The sequence below is a fragment of the Corvus kubaryi genome, unplaced genomic scaffold (genome assembly GCF_017639235.1).
Source record: "Corvus kubaryi isolate FWS band 111438036 unplaced genomic scaffold, C.kubaryi_AGA036_p1.0 69, whole genome shotgun sequence".
NCBI lineage: Eukaryota > Metazoa > Chordata > Aves > Passeriformes > Corvidae > Corvus > Corvus kubaryi.
In genome coordinates, this window is record NW_024582057.1 from 7,708,095 (window position 1) to 7,734,745 (window position 26,651).

The window sequence follows — 26,651 nt, forward strand, 5'->3', positions numbered from 1 at the left end:
CCAAAATATTTTCCTAGCTTTTTGTAAATTACTCTATTGACTGAGACAGCTGAATAAGCTGGAATGAAGAAGGTGTGAATCAACAAAAGGCTTGCCATTACTGCTAAGAATGGATTAGGTACTTAAAACTCAAGTTTACCTGCCCGTGATTGATTCCGTGATGTAGGTTCTATGGCAGAAAAATACACAGTATTTTGTACTTTTCTGCAGTTTCCTGTACCTTGGCAAGTTATAGAGAGTTCAGACTTTAATGGATGTATCATATTTTAAGTAAGTTTTTCAATGAAGTTAAATACTTACTTAAAATACACCTAATCATATCATCACATATGCAGATTTTTATATTAATCTGCATAATTTTGCTTATTTAGCAAAATATCATTACTTTAATGTTCTGTCAAGAATAATTATTTTTAATTCCTCAGATTCAGTTTTCTTACAGCAACCCAAGAGTTACTATATCTGTTATTATAAATGTTATTACTTCACTGCCTGAGCCTCTCTCTCCAGAGAAAGAGAAGAAGTTATAGTAGTAAACATTGTGTAAATTAAACTCAGACCAAATTCTAAATTTAAAGAACAGTTTTAACCAACTTTTTAGACTAGCAGTGAGGATCTGCTAATGCACAACAGCTGGGGACAGCTATTTAAACCTAGGAAATGAACAGGGAAATATGTTAAAGAACATGAGGAGCCCCAAGCAGAGTATATGAGGATTTGTTCAGATAACCATTTTCAGACCTATGAATCAACATATGCTTCTTTTACATATTATTATGAAGTGTATCCAATGCATGTACACCTCTGTAACTTCTTCTGGCCTAAACATTACATACATGTTTCAGACATGAGAAAACAAACTGGTTTTTGAATATATCTTAAAATTGTTTAGGAAAAAATAAATATTCAGTCTAAACAATGGTTGGTTTGCTTGAGTATGCATTTTCCATGTAAGTAAAAGTTGCAGGATTGGCTTTGTATTCTATGAAATGGACACAGAAATGGACATCCTACTACTCAGCAAGACACCAGCATTTACTTTATTCTGAATTGTTTCAATTTTAAACACCTGGTTTTACACTTAGTGTTGCGGTTCAATCACACCAACGCAGTTTGAGAGAGATTTTGCTGACTACCAACACCACCAATGCATCAAACTCAGAAGAACCAGATCATACTGTGACACCAGACGGAATCTGAAAAAATGCTCAGCTTGGCACCTGACAAACAACTTGAAATCCTGCTGGTAAGCACTTAGTTATATCGTTGATCCAAAAAAGATTGAAAATACAGTAAGAGAAAGAAAAGAGTAAAGAGGACAAGAGGGTCAACAGAAAGGAACAATAGTGTACACTCTGAAAAAGAGCATTAAAGACAACTCCAAATCCCTTGCTGTGTTCAATTCTCAAGGTGGAAGAATAGATGGTATGTTTTTTTAATAAGGGCTTAAGGAAATATTGTTTGAGAATAAGGATTAAAGCAGAAGAGAAGAGGGAATAGTGTCTGTGAAAGAAGCCAAGTAAAAAGAAGGTGAGGATTAGGATAGAACAAAGGGTATGAAGGTTGCACGTAGAAAGTACTGTACAGCAGTAGTGGCATCAAAGAGACAAGCGGGTGACTTTTTAGCACAGCATGCAACAACAGATTTGTAAGTGACTTGGAGTAAAAGGTGGGAGTAAAATGGCCAAATGGAAAAGCTGGAAAAGCACTGTGAATGAAGAAGTGGGGTACAGCACCATGAGCATAGCAGTTGCCTGGCTGATGCTCCATGGTACAGTGGTTTGAGACACGAGTTCCTGGCTACACTCAGTCAGTACTCACAAAGGATCAAGTATATACTTAAACTTCAGAGAAGATTGTGGTCTAGCAGATATGCTCAGATTATAAGTAACACTCAAATTTCACTGAAGTCTACATAAAACTCAAGTGCTCAAGACGTGTGTAAAAATAATTTAAGTAATTCTGAAAAAAATAAATTAGGAAAAGGGCCATTTTGAGAAACAGAAATGCACCACCACTTAGTTGTTCTCTCAGGCTAAACAAGAATTATTTCTACACAGTGAAACTGGACAGCATTGAAATTATCATCTTCTTTAAGTATTGCCTTCCAGAAAGGTGGTGGTTTTTTTTCAAGAACAGCTTTCAGATATTTTGTGGTATCTTTATGGTTGTGCGATATATTCTGAACACCTCCTCCCCCCCAGCAGCCATTTTAAGGTCTGAATTTGAATTCTCAACATAAAAGAATGGTTTTCATTATTTGTCTTGCAGTGCAATCCTTACTTATGATTTCCAGCTTAAGGATCTAATGCGGGTGTAAAAAGGTAGATGGACAACTACATTTCATCAAACTTTCCCATAATCCGGCACTGACAGATTTGGGTACCTTCCATCAATCTTTTGCACCTACTTTATTTAATTACGAAGCTTTTTTGAGCAATATTCCTTCACAGCATTGAGTGCATTTTGAGAACACAGTATTCTAGAGAGGGTTTCTCTGATTCCAAGACACTTTGGAAGCTTATAAACAAACAAATTCTTGAAGACAAAGCAATTACTTGCAGAAATGAAGTTTTCTTGGGAAGGAAATGGAGGAGTAAGGTTCAAAAGCCCAATAAATTGTATCAGCTGCCAGGACAAAACAATTATTTATACCACTGGAAAACTGAGAGCCTTCCAGGCAATCTTTTGCCACCTCTCCATGTACATCTGCTACCACTGGGACACAGATAGTATTTCTTTGAGAGGATGTTTAAACTCAAGGGCAGAATTTAAGGAGGTACTAAGTGCCAGCAGTGAGAACGCAGTGAGAACGTAATCTAGTACTCTGATTTGCTCTTAGAGGAGGTCACTGACCTGCCTTGGAGAACAACACAATTACAAAGCATTTTGAGGCCAATTTATTCTTTTTGAAAGCAGATGAGGTAAGTGTGAAAGAATTTCTTCATCACTTTGTTTTGTTTTCTACAAAAAAACTTTGAAAAATATGTGACAAGAGGACTACAAGGACCAGTTACAGCCAGATGCCCCAGCTGAGAATTCATTCTACTGGGAATGAACAGAAGCCCTTTAATGGCAACTTGCAGAAAAGTGTTACCCACTGGGTGACCTGCTACCTGCTCTTCCTTGCTTCTCTCCTTTTAAGAATTTGTTATTCTTTTTAAAGAAAAAAAAAAAAAAAGGACACTGGCATAGTTGTTGAACAGATGCGTATTGTACTCATTCATAGAACTAATTCTGCTGAGAAGGATATTACTTATATTTTAGTTGAATTTCTGGACCTGTTTAAGATACCGCCATAAAAACAGTGGAAGCAACAAATGTTGTCTCCCCCCCGCCATTCCCACTGCAGTATTGACTTAATACATATGAAAACTATGGCTTACCAGTCAGGAGAAACACTAGTTTTACATCAAGAGAGTAGAGAAATATAAGGAGACTAAAGGCTGACACGAACCTGGCCCCCATGCAAACCCCCGAAGAACCTGATCATCACCATCCTCTGCAGATTTCCAAAGAGCGAGCCAAAAGATCACCCGGCTTCTTTCCAGGGCTACCAGCTTGTCCCCCACCTAGACAGCAATGAACATCCCGAGAAGACTGGACTCACCACAATGAACTCCTGTTTCACATGGTTCCTGTGCCTCTGGTTTAGAAATAAGCATGCTAAGCCTCAGCCAAGCAGGCTGTTGTGCTGGACATTGTCCCCAGAGATACGGCCAGGAAAGCTTCAAATGCAGGATTAGGCTGTGCTGTAAGACTGTATCAGACAGGTGACCTGATGGGGGGCTGCCTTCAGCTTATCATTTCTAAGCATCAACCTGACCTTGCTCATGCTGGGCAGTCCAAACTAGCTCTTTTATGTTGCTTTGTTTCTCCTGCCAGGGAAGGGTTTAGACACATGTTGGTTTACTACAAAGGATGAAAAAATAATGTGTCTGAAACATTAACCAGCATTCCTCTAGAAATGTATTCCTAAAAAATTGCTTGAGGCATTTTCAGAGCAGGCTTATAACAGGAAATAGCAACTTGCTGGTCTGAGTCATACACATCACTTGTGTTTGTTTGAGAACCCCCTGCTGATAGCAGGCCTTGTTAAAGTATCGTCTGTGTCAGCAAGGTACAACCAAAAGGTACCAAGTCCAAAAGGCATGGAGTTCTTCTGGTGTATGGCATAACAAGGATATTTCTGAGAAACATTTGTGCTGTGTGTTCTTGGGAATAAGAATGAGAAAATTTACACATAGATAGCCCTGAGTGGTAGGACTGATTATGCAAAATGTGGTTCTCTGAAAGCAGCAGAGGCCCTGAAGTGGAAGGCGATGTAAATGAAAAATTCCTCCCACAGTGACAACATCAGTTTTTAGTATTTTGTTGGGGATGTGTGGTGGTGTGCTTCTCTCAATGTACCAATGTCTAAGCCTTTCCAACAGTGGAGTAAGAGCTTTAAATTAGATTAAAATCCATCAAAGCAGAAAATTCTGGTTGTATTAGAAAGATCAATGTTTGTATGGGCAACTAATTTCCAGAAAGGAACAACTAAAAGGAATTGGTAAGAAAGTGAGAAAGGTTAGAAACTGGTGAAAATTTTCTGGTTTTATTTCCATATATGCATTTACATCCAGATATCCATTACCCATATATCCACACACTAACAAACACACCCCCCAAAAAGAAGATTTTGCTGTTAGGAAAGGTGTGGAGGATGAGCACTGCTGCAGCTGACAGTGACTACAGAGTTCTGAATGTATGTGCAGATTAGCACTATATACCACAAGAAAAAAAACTAGTCTACTGTCTAACATTACTGTCAGTGCTCTCAGAACTGTTATTACCAGGACAACAAAGAGACCTTTCTCTTTTCATACAGTTGGTTTTTCAATTGCTCAGCCCAATTATAAAATCTTGTGCTTTTACAAAGTAGGCACCAGAGGGAGATCTGCACTTTAGTTCAACTATGAAATAATGCTGGCAGGAGTCATTCAAAAGTGGACAATCAAAGCCTCCTGGCCAATATGCTCTAGGTGGTTCTGGGTGAAATTGTGGCTAATGGGAGCACTCAAGAGAGGAACTGGCACAGGCAGACTTCTCCTATTTAATAGCCCAAAAAACTTCAGAGTGCTCCATGAAGAAAAGCCAAGTTCCCAAATTTCAGGCTGTAGATGAGTATACATCAACCAGTTTGAGCATAGCTGGGAAGCACCTGCTCTTTGCCACCCACTGCCCGCAGCTTATCATCACATCCTGCTGATGGTTACCACTTCTCAAATCTTCTGGCTGAGCTGCATATATAAGAACTCCCTAAACATGTCAGTCAAAATAAGCTAGATCAGCTTAAGTAATTTAAATAACAAATCTTTCCTAACATGGCTCAATTTGACTGAATTGGATTAGGGAGAGCTCCCATGAGCAGCTCAGCCAGCAGACCAGAGAGGGCACTAACCCCAGGTAGAGGGCAGTGATGAATGCTCTGGGGGGGACTTGCTCTTCTGTTGACAAAGCTACTGCTGAAGAAGGAAGTAAATATATATATTGTAGGCAGGTTGCTGCTGTTTTGTAAGCCTAGTAAGAGACATCAAGAGAAGCTATATGGACAGGAAATATACTACTCTCTTAAGAACAGGTACTCTTAAGTTCAAGTGGCAAAAGGCAGGGAGCAATGGCTTCCAGAAAGCAGGTAAGAGCCCACAAAATAGATCCCATGAGCATGAGGTTGAGCACACTAACTGTAATCCACGTAGACAAAGAAAAATAAAAACCTTGTTATGAATTACAGGTCTGCTAGTATGGAAAAAACTCCCAACTCCTTACCAATACAGCTGGATCACAACATCTATTGTTTGAAACATAGCAATGCTACTTAGAAGTAGTTCCCCTACTCCATAATTTTTCTCACTATGCAAAGGGAAAAAAAATCAACAAAGTCATCAGATCCTCATACGCTTTCCAAGTTAAGAAAATTATTGAAAAATAAAGAGTAAATAGCAAATCCTGTAAGAAAAGCAAACTTTGACCCTGCTCTCTTGTGATAAAACAACAGGTAGTCTTAAGCCAATACATTTCTAGGAAGTTTTTTTTTAAAATTTCAATATTGAGAACTTTGGCTTTGCAATTTTGTTTTAAGTAGATACAACTCAAGTTTTTAATTAACAAATTCACTCTAGCTGCTTCCAACCAATACAAAAATGTTGGTATTTCTACTAGGAAGTTATTATACCTTTAATGTAATTTTCATGCCACTTTAAAGATATTTCATTATAAGCGAGTTGGTAGTGAAATAATGGCAAATTTAAAGTTTCTTTACAATGGCAGTCTCCTTCAGAAGTTATACCACCTCCAAAGTTGTCAGCAGCTTCAAAAATGCAGCAGATTAATAGTCCAAGGACACTTTCTCACAGCTGTTTAAAGCAATACTCATGGGGTTGCCAAAATTTAAACTGAACCTGTTTGTGGAAGAAAATCTGGCCTCAAACTAACTCTAGTAAGCAAAACAGGAGGGGAAAAAAATAATTGGGAGTTATGAGGGAGACTTTTCAGCTGGATAAACTCCCTAAGCTGTCTCTGTATGGAATCCTGACTGTCCATGTTGGTAGAGGGAACACCCAACTGAGGAGATGAGGAGAGGGCAGGATATCAACACACATTGCCTCAGAAATATGTGGGAATCTCTAGTTCTTGAGAATAAGGACCAGGAGAACTTAAACACGGCAGGTTTTTGTTCATGGCTTCTCTCCTGGGAGCACCAAAGGGGAAGAACCCCTTCCAATCCAAAAGGGTAGATTAGCTGTGCACCTTTTAGTTCTCTGTCAGTTATGACTGCAAATGGTTTTCTTCCCTGACCACAAGACCTATGATCCAGTCTGTGCATAAATTAGATACAAAGAGAATTAAAACACACATTAAGGCAACCCTTAATCTGACATTTCCTCAATCGAAAGTGTTTCAATTTGTGACGTAAATAACAGTATTTTTACAATGTGGTACAAAATCTATAAAGAAAAAAAAGATCCTTAGGCATAGTCCTTGAGTTTTTCAGATTTATCTAGTATATAGGAACAAGGGGCTAACCTAAATGTGGTTTGTTTATATTGTCTTTATCAGGCAAGCAGGATAATCATAAGCAATCTCATAATTTGGTGGAAACTGAATTTGAAGTTTTTCTTTTTTTTTTTGTTTGTTTTGTTGGGATTTTTTTGTGGTAACACTTATGCATTGCCAATTAACTGTATCACAGAGCAGACTGGATATAATTTCACTTATATTGTATCACTTTTTTTTGGTCAGTCAAATGGCCTTTGTCAAAGTAGTTATTTAAAAATTATGGTGAACTATTACAATGTGCCCTAACATAAGGAATGTCTGTGTGTGTGGTTATGCTTTCCAGCTCATTTCCATGAATAATATTCAAAGGTAGTCTGGTCTATTCTCAGCCCAGCACCAAATCATCAAGTTATCACAAAATTTAGTACATCGTACCTGCCTTCTGTTGTCCCACAAACATTAGTATTGGAGAGGAGAAGTGGTGGAAAGAAAGAAAAGATTAGGCCTGACCCAATTTCACCATTTCGATAGATACAGTGAGTAAACTCACTAACTGCAAAAGCGAAAAGAAACAAAATTCATAGGGCTTTGCATTCTGTGCAATTCATAGTTGTTTCTCCTATTTGGGTCATGTTTCCCTACATGTTTTCCACATTGCAAGGAATGATAATTAAAGAGGTAAGATGCTTGTTTTCTTCCCAAAGGATGCAGTACACACTCATGTACATACACACAGTGAGCATAAAATATACAGCATGTCCCAAAGAAATCATATAGAATCTAGATACAAAATACACAATCTCAAGAGTCATATCATAAAATAACATTCAGAGATTGCCACAAAGAACTACCTATATAGATACATAAGCCTGGCAGTGATGCTCATTTTTGAAGTTAAAATACATTTTCCTTGATGTATCATTTGCCAGTCTAATGTCTTTGAAAAATGAGGTATCTTAAATCTATGATAAGTATAGGTCTTGAAAACAGCATTTCATCCCTACCAATATTTTTCAGTAAGACATTAATTATATTACAAATATATCTTGTTATGTTAACTTAACTTGTAGACATAATTTAGGCAACAACTTTACTGTCAGAAAGCACTGAAGTAATTCAGAGACCTTTATCATAATAAAAAAACCCAAAATCAGCATTTAAACCAGAAAAACCTAGAATTCAGGAAATCAAATTAAAGATTTTCTGATAAAGATTTTAGATGCTCAAGTCAAGCATCCAAAAGAGTCCAGGCAAGCTCAAAAGTTACATATTGAACTTGAATTCTACTGTACAGCTGCCACAAAACAAAACTGGAATAAAACTTTAAACCAGAGAAGTGTTCAAGAACAAACTTTGAAAAACGGTATCTGTGTCATTTGGAAGGAAGTAAGATTTTATACAGAGCCTTCACTTTTTTCCCCCTAGATCATAACAACCTTCATTTCACATGCAACTCCATCATTTGCCCAGTTACTCCTGTGCAATAGTGCTTCTGGAGTTTAACAAAACAGAATGTAGCAGATAGTGACAAGTGAAAAAAATCTACATCTGAACTGTTAAAACGAATGTAGAAATTGCACAAAATAAACAAAAACTGCAGAAAAAGGGGATTCTGACATACTCACCTCTACATTCATCAAAAAGAAAGACCTACTTAGTCTTTTTTACACTGTTTATGAACTAAATTGAAGACTAAACTCAATAGCTGTGACATGGTTAAAAATAGCTGTATGGCTTTAGCACAGCAACTCATACTGCTCCACAGGAAGAATTATTCTCCTGGTCAAAATATTTGCCTTTTCAATGAGCTGAACTTTCAGGTCATCTGTTAACAATGTAGATTCTTTCCTGTCTAGAAGAACTTTATTGTCTCTCCTTTAACAAATAGCAGGGTATTGTTCCCAGCTGGTTGCTAATTTATACAATTAGCGTGCAAAAATGTTTCTAAATGCTGTATGGAAGATATATGTGTTGCTCAGATGATCACATATTTTGATTTAATAAATCTCATATTTAGTTCCTCTGTATGTGTAAAATAAAATTTAAACTCACATTTATTATATCCTCTCATAACATCCCCAACCTTCCCTTTCCCCCTCTGTTTTCAGCCTTCCCATCAAAAACACGGGCACACATTACAACAGAGCACATGGTGCCTTTGATGCTGAAAACACTTTTCAGATCAGATTTTGTAGATGACCTGTGTAAGTAATGACCACTTAGTCAGCCTTCCTGCATAACAGATAATTTCACTCCAAAATTCCTGCATCAGGCCATCATATTGTGCTAGAACTAAAGGCATCTTTTTGGAAAAATTCACAGCTTTTTTTTTTTCTGACATATACAGAACATCCTTAAAGAAGTTGTTCTGATAGATAACTGACTTCAATTTTAAATTCATTATATTTCTAGAAGAAATACACCTGAGTTCAGCTTTGAGCTCCTGCATTTTGTCATCCAAAGCCTACTGTACCTAAAAGACTACTTCGTCTGAAATCTTTGCCCGATATAAGTACTTACAGGCCATCAGTCACCTTTGCTAAATACTACACAGACTGAGCTTCTCCAGGCTCCTGCTGTACACCAGGGCTTGTTGACTTATTTGTTTTTAAGGTTTGTAATTGTCCTGGATGTATTTTTCTGAATCTGTGTAAGGTCATCTATGTTTTGGGGTTTTTTTCACTTTAAGCTCAAATAAGATGCCATTTTCTAACATCTCATTAGAAGCTACACAGCAAGGTAACAGCACCCCTAACTCCACCTGAGATCCCCAATACCCAAACTGAGAGACTGCAATGTGCATTTTAGCTACTGTATTTTATCACCAAACTAGTCCTTTCCAAAGCACAACTTTCCATTCTGCATGTATGATCCTACTGCCTAGACAGGTATCTTCAGCTATAGTAACGGATGTTCAAATGATCCCCATTAACTAAGTACAGACCATCCCTCACACTTACCAATCCATCCATTTTTGCACATATGCATTTTACCAGAGATTGCACTCTATTTTCCTCCAGATCATTATCCAAATCCTCAAAGCAATGGGCTGTGAAAATCTTCTATAAAATCCAACATGAATGTCCTTAATCTATTACTGCTTTATGATCTGTCATTCAACCAGTTTGAAATGCATTTGATATGGACCACATTGACTTAGCAAGGAGATAGTTTCAGAAAACAGAATACCATGCAGTACTGTATCAGGTGCTTTACAGACACTTACTGTACCTACATGAGTATCTTTGTCAATGAGAGCTTTCAGTCTCAGAATAAAGAAGTAAGTGCAGATCAGTTCCAATTGTCATGAACACCTGGGCAAGCAGTGACTCTGCTTTCTTTAATTTTCTGCTAAGCAGTTCTCATTTCAAGCTTTTACAGTTCTTTTTGCAATCAACATCAACCTGTCCAGTCTAGTATTTATGTTACATCCTGGCCTATCCTATCTAATTTACACTTCTAAACAATTAACACAAAACAAAATACAAAGCACAATACCTTAGATATCTTCAGTTGGTTGGGGTTTCTGTTTGTTTGTTTTAAATCCTGTCTCCTGTAGACTAAATAACAAATTTGTTTCCTTCTATCAGAATAAAGAAATATTTATTTGTAAGTCACTGTAAATTGTGAACAAAACATCCAGATTTTGGCCAGAGAACAACCACAGTCTGACTCACAGCATGTTTTTAAAGAATCATAGAATAATATTTTTTTCAGTATTTCTGTCTCTTCTCAACTATTCATGTTCCTATTTAGTAGATGCATGTTGTTACTGGCATTTTTTTGCTCTCAATAGATAAGAGAATTTTCATATTGTTCTTAACCCCATGGATAAAAGGTTTATGATTAATGTCTATATAATCTACTATGACTGGTCTTTTTGTTGTGACAGCTAATAGCCACCTCTGTGCATGGTATTTTCTCTTAACCTTCATACACTTGAATATTCACCTCTGCCTTATTATACTATGACAGTTTCATACCTATCCCTAATGACTTTTCATTGTAGGAATTACAAAACACCTGAGTAACTTTTATTTGAAAGTAATATAACTTTGAGACAAAACTGCATTCTTTATATTTTCAATAAAAACTGTCTTACATTATTTTTAGGAAACCATCCTTTCAGAAATAGTGATTATGTATTATTCGCAAAGCCAGTATTGGTAGAACATTGAAACAAGCAATGATAACCATTAGTGCTGATTGTTTTCATGGAAGTGATCTTATATATCATTTCACTTTTGTCAGAAGAGTAAAACTGAAGAGAACAGAATTGCTTTTTCTCAGAAAAATATGACTAATTACTACACATATTAGCAATTCCAAGAAAATGTTAATAATCATCAGCTAATATAATCACTCTGAAATAACAGTGCATGGTTTCTTTGCATGTAGACATTTAGAGAAAGATTACTCTGTCACATAAATCTAAGGAAAATGTGCCTTACTTCTAAAAAAAGAAAATGTAGACCTTACACAACTTTCTGAGGCAACTTTCTATCCTTAAGTGTGTATTTTATTTATTTATCTTGTGAAAAATCAAAACCAGAATGTTTTATTCCTTGTCTTCTGTGTGTAATGAACTCATGTCTAGGCCGAGTTGCCTGTTAAAACAATGTCGGAACTGAGGAAGAGTGGAAGGGGCAATAATAATGGACAATTTTATAATTTGATTCTGCTCTTACTAAAGTGTGGCACTCAAAAATTGGCACAGTGTAAGTGTATTTGACTTAGTAATTTTCACATAAGTAGTCCAAAGTGTTCGTTGATTGTTTTTGGGTTTGTTTTAAATACTTTGTTGGCAAGTAAATAAATTTTAATAGTTTAATAGACTGAGTTTCTAGACAATGATCAACAGGGGATTTTTTTGCTGACTGTAATCTTGTTTTCTACTTTTAAATTATTTATTTAATAATTTGTTGGTTTGGGTTTTTTTAACTAAATGAAGGACCAATGTCAATGGCGGGAAATATCATTAAATTGTACTGGTTTAGAAGCTAAGTATAGCTTTAAAACTTATTGCTACATGCACCTGTTAAAACAATGAGTCATCTGAAAGTACATTAAGGCAATTTTAATTTTTGTGTGCTACACCCCTGGATAACCAATATTTTAAGCTATTTTATGTTTTCAAACTGCATACAAATGCAGATTTGTAATAAGTATATTAAATATTTTAAATAAAATTGTCTTTAAAATGCTGAATACATAGTCTAGTATTTTATAATATTTACCATACAGAAACAATAAATTTCTTAATTACTAGCCATACCTAAATAATTGACAGAATATTTTTACTTAATATAAGCAAAATAAGGGGCTTACACACACAAAGAACTGAGAACATTGGATTTGGGGCACTTAAAGCACTCAGCTGCTTTCTAAAGTCTCACTCAATTACTATCTCTATGTTCCCAAACACTTCCATAACACAGCACTAGCCTTATAGTCTTTAGTATTAATAGATATTTTTCTTTCCTAACCATTTTTTATTTATATATTGGACTTAGAGAGCAACACAGTTTACTTTCCTTATCAGTTTTCCCACCTTCACATAAACACACTCAAAACGAAAATAATTTGCTCCTGCTCATGAAACTGAAACCAAAAGTAATTAAAGCCTAAGTTTTTCAACCCAAAAGATATTGACAGCACTTACACTCTGAACTTTAATTCCATTGGAGAGGCTATAAATAATCTTTATGAATATCAACATTTTAAATGAAATGCAGCTTAAAGCAAGCTCAGCTACAAGGAGACATCCTGCCTCATCCCACTCCCTGCCCACTGCCCTCTCAGTGAATTACCAGAAAACTTAGAAATAAATGATACTTTTTAACTATGCTTGTATGTCACCTGCATCTTCAAACTGGGTTTGCACAACAGCCTCAGAGAATGTAACAGTATAGTCAAGGTGGAGAAGGAAAACACAACCTTACTCTGCGGCACCATTTTCATCACTTGCATGGCACACTAAAGGCAATAATTTTCAGCAAGCTTTGCAACTGCTATGGTGAAAGTAAAATTCAGGGAATTGTAAAAGTTTTGCAACACTGAGAAGAAACTGGAATCCCAAATTCTTGCAAGCACGCGTTTGCCATTGTCACAAGAAAAGGAAGTGTGACCAGCCACTAAAACATCCAGCACAGCGTCTTCTGCTCTGACTGTGCTCGCCCACCAGCCACGGCAGCCCCCTTCCCCCAGGAGCGCTGCATGGGCTGCGTGACCTCAAGGTGGAGTCTGGGGACACAGGCTCTGAGTCAGCTCAAGCCAAGGGCAAGAAGCTGCGCATTGCACTGCAAGTCTGTCCAGCGAGTTGATCCAGCTGAAAATTAAGCTTGCAGTTTGACAGATTGTCTCTGGTTTTTTTTTAAACAGAGCCAAGTCATTGCTGCAACCATCCCTCCACATCTAACCCATTTTCTCCTCTCTCTCTTCAAACATGCCATATATTCCAGTTTCTGCCCTTGAAGTGGCACCTCTTGGATTTCAACCTTGACCAGTCAATAAACTGCTAGAAAACTATTTCTATAAAAGCAGTGGGCAACCTTCAGCTAGGCAAGCTTCCTTAATGAGCATTCACCTCACCTAGCGACAGAAATCGGCGTGGGTGCAAAGGAAGAAGGAAGAATGAGTGGTTTCCTGGAGAAGACAGTGGTGGAAAGCAAGGCTTGTGGCACTTAAATTTGTTTAAGCTGTAGAGAAGAGAGCCCTAGTACTCACAGTTGAAAGTGGACAAGGAATAGACAGTTTCCTACATGATAAATATCATGCCCTTCCAAGAAACATTAAGGGAAAAACCAACACAAACACTGTCAGGACACACAAAGTTTTCCCCCTGGTCTCAAGGCTTGCTCATTGAGGCTGGTTTTTTGTGGTCATAACTCAGAGGCTCAACAGCTCCAATAACCTTCCACACCTGCTTTGTCATCCTGGCAAATACATGTATGGCCACGCACAGAAACAGGCTGAGGAACTGCTTCAACCAAACATTTCTGAACCAGAGTTTTTTGTTTGGTTGTTTTTAATTATGCCAGATCGATTTTCCAAACCTCTTAAAACATGGCCAAGCTACTGTTGTGGCTCAAACAGAAGGAACAGCTGAGTGACTACTGAAGTCAATCATAAAGCATAGACACCCAAACATCTTCCGAGATTTAATGTAAAAGGAAGTAAAATTAAAAATTAAAATTAAAACCCAATTATTTTAAAACATAACTCGATCAGTTATTGTCACTCAGATAACAAACCTTAGCTTACCCCATAGTAGCTCAGTGCTGTGCCTAAACCCTTTATGCTTCAACAGTACAATCCCTTAGCAACATTCACCTACTAACACAGTTTACAGCCCCTAGGGAAGGCCTGTAATGAATGAAAAGTTGGGTATTATCCTGCATTAGGATCAGAAGACTGTAGAAAAAGGAAACAAAATCTTACTGCTTAGGAGGCCATATCTAAGTATATTTAACTTAACTGACTAAATTAACCCAATTAGCCTTTCTATATTTTTTTGCAGAGGAAGGGGATGAAGTCTATGACCTTTTAGAGAAATGTCACTTACATGGTCTAAAGGGTCTTCTGGCCTAAAGTCCTCACTGACTGCAGAGGATATCAAAGATAACACTGCATGCAAGTTGAATACCTCTCTGCAGCTAGCCCCACAAAAACCAAACCAAACACCAACATAAAAGGGGACAGGTCTGTCTGTAGCATGTACTTGCAGCATAGCTTCTCTTTATCAGACCAAATTAGCCAGCTCTACTTTATTCTAAGATGTTCTGACAATATTTACGTGGGGGGAAAAAAGAAAAAAAAGAAAAAGGCTTTATTCTGCTTGTGCTTTGGCTCAGGGACTCAAACTTTGTCAGGGAGATGAGCAAATGATTAGCAATCATCTCTGAAATACCCAGTCTGAGTGATATGCTCAATGCTAGACTGTGACAGAGAAAAGAGAGAACTACATTTTTTGAGACAGCACTCAGGTGTCGTAATGATGAGAGCCTCCATTTGTACTCAACAACGCCTGCCTACCCATCTTTCTACAAAAGATAAAGCAGTTTTAATGCATAGGCCTTTCACTATATAACCAAGTTCCATTCTTGCAGAAAAATAAAAAACATCCTTATTTTACAATCAATAGACAACTAATTCCGCACTGAAAGTGTCCTTTTCTGAACAAGTTGGATGGAAAAAGAATTTTCTGGTGATTTGACTGAAAATGAGAGAGGCAAGTATTGAGAAGACATTGGGAAGGCAGAACTCAAATATTGGACAAAAAGGACAAATGAATAGAAAGGGAGCATTCATTTAGTGAAAAGCACAAGATAAAATTCCACTGGTTCTACAGTCAAGCAAAAACTTCTTCTTCCCCTTCTCATAATTTACTGTCTCAGTATACTTTAAGTCTTTATTTAGCATATAGAGATATAAAATCCCTTTCTCCAAATTAATCACTTTTAGTCACACACTTTTAGTTCAAGCTTCACAAATATAAACAAGTGCACATAAGAAAAAATAAAGAGCAAAATAAAGCATTATTTTACTAATAGGAATAATAAACCCATATATAGAGATATATAGGCTAGAATGATGACTCTCATTAATTCCCATTAGTTTTGCTTGACAGTAAAAATGCCATATAAAGAAATTACTTTGTGTGCATGCAAGGAATCTCTTTTGTTACATTTCTTAGCTTTGATTATACATACATTTTTATATATATATATACATATATAGAGGTTCAGGTGTAAAGGATTGAATTTTTCAGAAAATAGCTTTAAAACTAGTTTGTAATTACTTGAGTAAGGACCTTAGTGTTGGGTAATTCAATTAATACTGAATATATTCAAATAACACCAATAAAGAACTTCACGTTTTACAGACCAATACCAGCATTATGTTTTAGTAAGATCTTCACTTGTACTGAAAAAATATATCTCACATTCTTTAAGTATAACTTAACTGATAGCTGTCCATCATTGCTTTCTTTTCATACGTAACCAAAGGTATGAAGAACAGAGCATAGCAAGTGATTTTATTTGGATAAATGTAGGAAAATAATATGAGTATAGATATAAATGAATAACAGTAAAGTTTCATCTGTCACTATGAGTGGCTCAAAACCTAACATTCATGGGGACAGAAACCATACCACATCCCAGGGCTCATTCTATCTCCCCAATAAATCCATGTTTTGTGGCATGCATAGATAACCCCCAAAACACCATCTTATTCAATACACTTGTTCTGCATCACACCAGTTTCAGAGCAAAACTGAACTTAAAATCTAAATCGATCCTTGTAAAGAACTGGTTTTAAAGATAAGGTGTTTTAATGATTTTCCTCAATAAGCATTTAAAATAAAAATCCAATAAAAGACAGGCAACCATGTTATTGAATCTTTATTGATACGAAAGTAGAGAAGCATGGTACAGTTTGCATACAACTGTGACATGTATCCTGCTGATGGAAAAATGAACGAGATCCCATCTTTGTATGGTTTTAAAGTTTTGTTAAGTAGTAATCCTTTATATCCACTTGGTTTCTGTAGTCATGGACATAAGCTGTCAAATCAACAACGGCTTGATGCAGCAGCTTCCATGTTTTAACAGTCCTACAATGTTACATGTCAAGGAAGCATCCTTAAAAACAGTGATTTCCATCTTCTCATTCAGAAGTTAATATTTTATTCTTGGGAGGTTTAAATAAATAAGCACAAACCTCAAGAGAGTTGATTAGTACAATGTGGGAGAGAGAAAAAACAAATCAATTAAGGAGCTGCCCTGATAGAAGAGAGATGCCTCTAACACAAGTGAAACAGAACCTGAAACACTGATGGATCTTTTGAAACAGGAAGCTAACTTATTTGCCTTCAGCATCTGGAAAAAAATTCTTTGTTGTTATCGATCATCATTCCTTGATGACCAGGGTAAAAATATAGCTCATTCCAATGTTAATTCTCTGGAAGCCAATGCCTTCAAAAGTCATGATGATAAACTTGTCCTAGACTTCCATATTATAGTGTCTTACAAAAGTTTTTTTCAGATTAAAACCAAATAGAGATCAAGTGTTCTTTTTTCTCCCACTCAACAAGAACCTTTTTGTACAATCAAATCAAAACCTGAAGTACACAACACTAAGCACATGAACCAGACGAAGAAAAGAACAAATTTCAAAGCTGGGCTGTAACCTTTTCTACATATATTACAAAAAACCTCATGTGCACCGACAGCTTAAATTCTATCTTTGAAACTTCTGACTTTGCTATATCACAAGTGAAAATTGATTGACTGCTCTAAAACTGCACTCCATTAAATCATCCGTTACACTTGGGAATGCTTGGACATCTAGTTAGTTACTCCTTCAGCTGCAAAGGAGGGTGGCAAGCTGGGGTCGAAGCATCATTTTCAGGAAACAGTAGAAATTGTTTTGCTGGAAATGCTCACTCAACTGACAAGTTGCTTTGAATATACCTATTTCGAATAACTATATTTACAAACTAATTCCACAGAAAAATACACTAAGAACAAAAGCTCAAGATTTGCAGTCTGATGTAAACATCATTGCTTTGTTCTTAGAAAGCACTGCTAAACCCAAGATCAAGTCTGGTCCTTATCTGTGACCTAAACAAGTGAGAAAAAATGTGCTAGGCCTTGAAAACATGAGTGGCCACCTAGGAGTTATGGTATAAATTAACTATATGGCAAAAAGGCTGGAGAGGAGAAAAAAACATGTTTTTTTCCTGTTTTCCGAAAAGTTTTCCATCAATCTTCCTAATTTTATATATTATACTTCAGTACAATCTATTATGATTTATACTTACAAAACAGTAGTAATATCAAATAATGAGATTAATTCCTAGAGCTACTATTACAAGTGCTATTATAATTTATTTTGTGGGCACATTCCTCTCTCCAAATTTTCTAGGCAGAGTGTACTCACACAAAGCTGCCAGCTAGACCTTATTTTGGGATACAGTCCTTAAGCACATCAAGTCTGTACTGAAGGCTCTGTAGGTATCTAGAGCACACTGCTGATGGCTTGAGGTTTTACACAGTTACTGTTTGTTTTACTTGATCACATTCACTAATAATCTCTTCTTGAAAAATCTGAGTTCAAGTTAATACAGAATTCAGCAGCACCAATGTATGTGTGGCCTGCAGCCACAACCCCCTGGCAGATGTGCACAGGTAATGAACGTGGGCTCTGAACATATGGGCAGCTCAGGTCACGCTGCTGGTATTTTATAACCAAGGCTAAAATCTGCCTTGTCCCAACAAAGCCAGCCATGAAAGCTCCCAATGACTATTGCTGTGCCACATTTCCCATCTTTTTTGCTCTACAGTAAGACATTATGGACCTGTGACAGGAATCAGGGTGCTGAACTGGATGGATCTTTTGTGTCAGTACATAGACTCTTACATTCCCACTATTTCTTACAGACACAATCCCAGGTCTGTTGGTTTTCACCCTGTAAGTGGTGTCGCCACTAAAGTAAAATGGAATTGTCACACTGTGCTAGCAAGAGTTATGTTTTATACATACATAGAACTGGAGAAAATCAGGTGCTGAAATCAAAACACAACAAATGACCATGATTTAGCAACTAGCCAAATTATACTCCAGCCAACTCTCACAAATTTACTTTGAATTGTTTTGTACCCTTTATATGTCTAGTTATTGGTAACAAAAATGTTATTGATATCCTGATGATGCTTCACTGAAGAACTGCATTTAATGGAAAGAACTTCATAAATTACAGACTTCTGAATATCCATTGAATACAACATTCAAGACATCATAGTCTTGAAGGTATTTTGGAGTTGATATACATCCATTTCAACACACTTAAGAATGTACCTCAATGGTTCCCCTACATACCTATTTACAAAATGTACATCTAACTTTTTTCTGTGATAAATACATCACAATATACTTCCCACAGCTTGCTTTAAACTGTGGCATCTCCAAAGTAAAGCCAAATTTTTTTCTTATTCCCTAAACCAAGCAAATTTTCATAATTCAGTATTTTACAGGAAGTGGAGATGCTTAGAGAAGTATTTAAATGTCTCTGCAAAATGAAAATCACAAAGTCGCTTAAACAAAAAACCAAACCAAACAAAAAAGAAAAAAAAAAAAAGAAAGAAAAGAAAATTTAAAAAAATATGTATCTCCTTCCTTCCCTTTCAATCCAGGATTTAAAAAAAAACCCTGAGTTTTGATTTTTTATGTGCTACTATGACAATCAGCAAAGAATAAGCATTAACACTTAATTTCCTTAAAAGGCGTATACTTTCAGAAACTGTGGGGGCAGAAGAGTTAGAGAGGCACAACTACAAATGTGATTAGGCCACTTGAAATACATACCTTATCTTTCCCCACAAAAGAAATGAAACAAACCCTCAGACTTAACATGGCCAAGAAGAAAGATTTGATCAGAGCTTTACTAATTTATTGTATGTACTGTGATTATAAAATGTGAAGCCTCACTGAAGAATCACAACAAAACTGAGTTACAGTAGTTTCATTATTCAATACTAATTTATATTATTCAACTAATTTACAGTTAAAAGATACTTAGAAAATAGTTTCTTTATTTTGCAATTAATGCTACCAAAGTGACTTTAAAGTAATTTAAAAATGTAAAGCTATGATTAAAAAATGTTTTTTAATCCATATCCATTCTATGTATTCATACATATTAATAGATGCCTTGAAAAATATCTGCCACAGGTCGCCATTAAGGGACACATGTAAATCTTCTGAGGATGTTTATGAAAACAGTAAATATTTTTGCCTTTATAGTGCACTGAGCCGGTAACATGCCAGTTTTCTTTTCCTCTAAGTAATACAGAGAGAAGTTCAAAGAAATAATTTCAAAGAGCACAAAATTCTTGTGTGTAAATATTAAAAGCTCGTCAGAAATTAGAAATATAAAAGCTCTTCTTAGAGAGATACTACAGTTCTGGAAAATACAATTGATAATATAAAATACCAAACTTTTAAGATATTTTCTGAAGTAATAACATACCGTTAGAGAAACCACATGGTATGTTTAATATGTGACTTATAAGTATTTTATTCTAAGATTAAAAAATAATCAACTCTGTATTTATTGACCCATAATATCTATCGCATGGCATCCAGCCATTCAAAACCTCAAAGGCACAGATGAGAACCAGGAGAGACTTGTGCATGCCTTTTTATCCTGCAAATACAGTTTGTGGAGCTAATACTTCCAACAGATAAACAAAAACAATTCACTGCCCAGTAACAGCAGATTTGGAATTTATTACAGAAGAATAAGAGTGGCATTATAGGGCTGCTTATCTGTTATATCCAACAGATCTGCACATCCAGTTATCACATATTCTGGTTGAATAAGATGAAAGCAAAACTGTTAGTAACTTGGTTTTTTCTACTGCTTTGGCACAGATCAGAAATGCTGCGGCAGTCAGGAAGAAATGGAGCTGCACCTACTGAGAGGTCTAAAAGGGACACAGCATCACTGATGCTGTTCCAGCTACGCCAACCTTCCTGAAGAACAAGGGGCTGTGGCATGTCTCATTAAGTTCTTTGTGTCCGATAATTTATCCTCATTCAAGAGGTACTGAACATCAGCATAGTGGAAGCAACCTTCTGTGATAGTACAGTCTTGCAAGTTGGAAGTAATTGTTCTGTAACTCTAAATGTGACTGGCACCACAGCAGTAAACCTCTGATTGACCAAAAACTCAAGAAATTAAATCGCAGTGAAAGACAGACTGTGAAGGTCAAGAATTATCAGAGCCTCACTTGCTTTATGGATAAGGCATCTCTCCCCCTTTCCCACTTTCTCTTCCTTCCATCTCTTTTTGCTGTGATGGACATAAGCAACTCAAAATAAGTTATACAGAAAAAATAAAAACTATTTTTTTACTATATTGATTTTGTATGTGTACATACAAAAGAGTTTTAGCATAAAACCTGCTAAGACTTCTCCTTCTCTGCAAACCATTTGCGTTGCACATGGGACACAGACAGAGGCTCATTGCTTTGCTTGCATGTGTTTGAGCTCACCCTGGGAGCAGCCCCCAGCCTTGCCAAGCCAGAGGCACTGCAGAGGGCAGGGCACACTGGAGTAAACCACAGGGCCAGCTCAGGCACTTCCCCTGCAGCAGCACCAGAAGACGGGGCACTAGTCCTCAATTTTGTCCAGAGTTCTGGGGCTAACTCAAGCTGGTGAAAAGCAGCTTGGCAAGGGTCATGGAAAAGTCAAGTTTCTTGCACTAAATGTGATGGCTCCATTCCTGCAGTGCTCTTGTATTCGTGCTCTGGTTTAGAGAAGCAAAAGTCACCCATGGAAGATGAACAGCTAATCCTCAACTCTATTTTAAGTCAGATGTGTAGTTCCTAAGGGGTGGAAACAACACAAACACATCTGATGTAAATTCCTAGTCTTAGTTGGGTAGGGTCAGTCAAGTAAATCTGTCTTCTACCTCTCCTGAAACAAGCAGTAACATTTCCACCAGTTGTCAAAATAAAATCATAAAAAGTCAGGCATTACACCTCAATGACTATAAGACCCTTCTTATGAACAAGATCTTTAACCAAGGTCTTGGGATTCAGCACATCAGAAACAAGCAGCAGAAGACAGATCCCAAGACAATCTGGACTTCCTGCAAGACAGGTTGAATGAAAACAACTCATTTCAATGAGGAAAAAATTGGCTATTGCCTGAACAGCCAATTCTAATTTGTTGTTAATAATAATTTTTCATCAAATAGCCATAAGAAATTACAACAAACTCCAAGCTGCACACTGCAGGTAATGGATTTACCCTTTCAGTTAACTTAAGCAAAACAAATGTTTAAACTTTCCAGTAGATGGACACAAAACATGATGAAGATTCAATCACTGCAGTGTTACCAGGGCTGTGAGAGAAACTTTAAGTGGGTAACTCCTATGCAGTATCAAATTTTCGACAAAATGACAGCATTCCTCCATCAGTTTTGTACACTCTGTCATTTAAATACTAGCACAGTAGATGAAGAACTTCCCACAGGACCACTTTTTCTGAATTGTGGCCACTACTGTATATACAACGTTTAAATTTTCTTGGAATACATGTCTTTGGGCTTACTTTTTAGGTGATTAAACCTGACACATAGCTTAATGCAAGGCCATAGAACTTCAGCCAGTTGCTCCTGAAATTTGTTTCAGTTTGTAATTTCACCATATCTGTATAATTTAATGTCAAAGGCTTTAGTACTAAAAATAAAACCAAAAGTACTGAATCATCATTGGAAGTGGAGTATCACCTTGAGAGTACTAGACTAGACACCAGTATGAAAAAACACATGCTTTTTGCAAGGCACTGGAAGAATTAAAAAAAAAAAAAAGGTATTTTCCATTCTATAAAACATACAAAAGTGTATAATTTTGAAGTACAGGACTTTTAATACGTTAAACTACAATATTTTAATGGAAATTGGTTAAGACACCTTACAACACTAGGTTTAGGAGCAACATCAAGTTGAAAGACATAGTGAAGAAAAGGCATCAAGGCATAGGTGCACTAGCAAAGTTCACACAAACGGTTTTGCATACTTATTAGTAAAACCCAGTAAAAATGTTTTGATATGAGTCGCAATCATGGCCCAAGCCTAGCCAGAGTTACACAAACGGATCCAGTGGGCCATGCACACTATCAGTGGTACCAGTAGTTCCCTGAGGAGAGACAGAAACACTCAGTAGCGTTTGACTAGATACAATGTCCGACAGCAGAGAACTTCAATACATTTCCACCTCACCTAATACAAAACCAAGTTATTAAATGTTATGGGAAAGACTCTTCCACACTCAGCACAGATTAGAAGCTGTCTACTGACCGCCACTTGGTACATCTGACCTGCTGGCTAGCACACAGTTGTCCCAGGGAGCACTTGTATGGAAACATTTCCACATGTCATCAAACAAACTTGTCATGCCAACCACAACTCAGGATGACTTCAATCCCAAACATCACTGCAAGAGTTTGCCAAAGGAGGTCAAGGGATTTGACTGCAGAGAGAGCAAACACAGTCTGCTTCTGAAAGAACCTTGGAAATAAGGTGGATACCCTCCTTCTAATTACTTTGAAGATGATGAGAACAAGTAACAATGTTTCAATTGGCGGGAAACAGGTCAGTAAACCAAAGGAAAGCTGTCACACTGAAAAAGAAGGTACCCTTACCGTTTGCCCCAAGGCTGTATAAAGGATTTTTCAAAAACCACACTAACAAATCGCAGCAGGCACATACAAAGAGAGGTGTCATAAGATGTCAACACCTATTGAAACAAACTTGGGGGAAAAAAACCCACGATGGCACCTTTTCCTATGTTTTTCTTTACCTGTCTTGTTCACCAGTTTCTCTACGTCTGTCCACTGCACTAACAAACATGCTGTCCCTTGAAGAATCAAACTTGCAAAGAGAAAAACTATGTTATTTGCCTCATCCACAGAGGCTGGCAACATTACTGATCATTTCATTTTCCATCTAGAAAAAAAGAGTCTCTTCAATGTTTTTCAATAAAAGTTTCTACCCCAGTTAAAAAAAAAAAAAAAAAGACAAAAAAAGAGCAGGTAGTCATCGCCACAACCTCTAAAATGCATGGGAACAAATGACATTGAGGATACACAGCCAGTCCAACAGCCACACTGCCAGTCCATTAGTACATTTCAGGGTCTTGATCTTTGAACTCCAAATCACTGGCCTACAGAGATCAGCTCCTTCTCTTCAGGGATGACATCCAGAATAAAAATAATCCCACAGACAAGTGAATTCATTAAGTCTTTTTTTTTTTTTTTTTTAAGAAAAATGAACTTACCTTCATTTTTTTGTAAAATGATTTTTCATTTGTATTTTGGAAGAACCATGACACATATCAGCAGAAATAGTTGGCATTCATACTTAGGCAAACAATTGCAAATAGATTACACAACTATTTTTTGATCAAGACACCAGATCAAGACCCAGAAGGAAAATGGAAGTATAAGAAATGCATTTCAAACACCAGATTCAAAGAATATTGTATTGCATGAGTTATAAAGAAGACAACGATGAAACAGAAGTAAATCCACAGTCAATAACATGGGCAGCTCACATAACAGTTTAAATTACTTAACACTTAACATTTCAGGTCAACTTGCAGCTATGTCCTTCCCAAATTAGTGCTCGCTATATTTAAATTATTTATGATTTTAGGATTTTTCAGACATGGCTAGAAAATTCATTATAAGACAAAACACGTCAAAAATGAGTAACAATTTAGAAAAGAGCTTAACCACATGTGAGTCTAAAAGCATTAACAATTTTGGCATCTTAACTAAACTTTGCATTTGTACGATTAAAGTATATGTCTGATTTTCAAAATTTAGAAGTATCTCTTCAGGTGTTTTTCGAAAGCGGCTCTTGCACAATGGTCATCATGTGCCACCTTCCTATAGGACGACTGCGCCCGACAGACTACTGAGCCAACGAGTCAACATTTTGAACACAATTTAAGACAGCCAAGAAGAGTCATGCACGATGGTCATTCTTAGCCTCAGTCCAATGGCCAGCAAACAGAATTTTCCTGGTCATTTCTTTGCACCCATCAAAACTGATATCTCATTGTCCATCTTTGATAAACACAGCAATACACGAAGAGCAAGTATTGGCCACAGCACAGTCTACAGGCCCAACTCCACAAACCCAACAGAACTTTTTCCAAAGCCAAAGCAAGTTTTTGGCAATCCCTTGAGACGCAGAGTGGTTCCTAAATTTCTCTCCTACTTCCAGGGATGATCCCTTCAAGATTGACTTAAGCCACATTATGAGGATGGGGAAACTTGCCAAAGCAATTAACCGTGATTTATCTGTCTTGGGAATACAGGCCTTCGGTCTTCTTTCTGGTCTATCAGTTCAGCACCTCTGCTTGACAGTCAACTTGCTTAAAATACAAGCCCACCTGGGGCACCTTCCACTGACTTCTACAGGATCTGTTCACCCGTGGCATCACAGACATAACTCCATTAATGAGAGATACACGTGCAGTAAGACATCTTCTGTCAAGTCTCCTGAAGGCTATCTGCCTCCCTTTAACCCTAAGAGTTCCAGCCTCTGGATATATTTTTTTTATATAGATCACTGCCTCGATGCATATTAACTATGAGATAAGAGCATTTTTGGTATTGGGAGGCCACTTCTCTACCCAAAAGGCAAGAACAGCTCCAAAACAACAACGGCTTTTCACTCCCAGGGATGACTTCTTGTAAAAATAAAAATAAGGAAGTTCAATCCAAGAGAACCATGATGCTTTTCAGTAAAGGGCAAGGATGTGAAATTGTCACACATAAGATAGGAAATTCAAAGTTCGGCTGTCACCTTGTTCCTTCTTCACCCCAAGACCTCTCTCTCCCGTCAGCACACGCTTTGACCACCTCCCGAGTGACGAGTGAAGGATGGCGTGTCAGAGCCTTAACTTTCAATCTTTTTGGCTTCCCTCGCAACCTCAACCCTATCGCTGGAGCACGAAGAGCCGAGGAGTTTAAATTTTAATATTTTGCATCGTCGCAGCTTGCTGCACTGCCAAGGCACACGATGGTGGCACGGGACTTTGGCATGGACACAAATCCAAGAGGAAAGCCCCTCTGCCCTCCCCCCTCTCCCCCGCCCGGCCCGGACAGAGGCAATAACTCGGCTTTGCTCACATTTTTGCACAGCGCCGGGCTCGGACTTCGGCGTGCTCGCTGCCGGGGCTGTCAGCGCTGCTCGCCCCATCCAGCACCCCCCTTCTCCTCCTGGAGTCAAAGTATTGTGTGAACGTGGGGAAAGGACTGGGGGGGGAGCGCAGGCCACGGTAACACTTTGCCGTCTCCTCCGATCAGTCACATTTCCGTCCTCCTCCAGCAAAACTGGGGAGGGAGGGGGGGGCGGGGGGCCAGGCTGGGCACACACGCAGGCGCTGGGCCCAGCGGGAAGGGGCAGCAGCCGCAGCAAGTGTGGGTGACAAGCCCGGCGGCTCTCCCGGGGAGCAACAAAAACGCTCTCGGGTGCGGTGGGGTGGGGTGGGGTGGCCAGCGGGGCCGGGGGCAGGGCCGGCGGGGCTCGGGGGCTCTTACCTCGTAGAGTTCCTCGGAAGCCATGCTGGGGGAGCCTCACAAGGTGGAGTTGGGTGCTGGTTTGGAAATACTTTTGTTTCAGTTGGTGTCCGTTTGGCCTCCTCCTCCTCTTTTCCCTCCTCGTCTTCTTCTTCTTCTTCTTCTTCTTCTTCTTTTTCTTCTTCTCCTCCTCCTCTTCCTCTCCTCCTTCTTCTCTTCCCGTCCTCCTCCTCCTCCTCTTCTTCTTCTTCCTCCTCCTCCCTGCGCGTCTCTCTCCAGCGCAACTAGCAGCTCCGCTCGTTAAATGCCAGTGAGGTGCTCCTGTTCCTGCCCCTGCTGCTGCTGCTGCTGCTGGCGCTGGCGGCGGCGGCGGCGGCGGCGGCGGGGGGGGTGCGCGCACGGCAGCTGCGCAACTCGCTCGCTCTCCCCGCTCGCCCTCGCACACCCCGGCGCGCACGCACCCGCGCGCGCGCCCGAGCGCGCACCCGCGGGAACACGCAGCGCGC

At 38.1% G+C, this 26,651-nt stretch overlaps 1 protein-coding gene across 4 annotated transcripts in view; it reads right to left on the reverse strand.

The window, feature by feature from the left end:
• Positions 1 to 26,343, reverse strand: part of CDYL (chromodomain Y like) — a 106,375-nt gene extending 80,032 nt beyond the window's left edge. For all 4 annotated transcript variants that reach the window (XR_006019701.1, XM_042049098.1, XM_042049097.1 and 1 more), the window contains exon 1: positions 26,167 to 26,343. Coding sequence is in view for 2 of the 4 variants with exons in the window: in XM_042049098.1 (XP_041905032.1) it covers positions 26,167 to 26,190 (24 nt within the window). In the remaining 2 variants the exon portion in view is untranslated. The remainder of the gene's footprint in view (positions 1 to 26,166) is intronic.
• Positions 26,344 to 26,651: the final 308 nt, after the last annotated feature.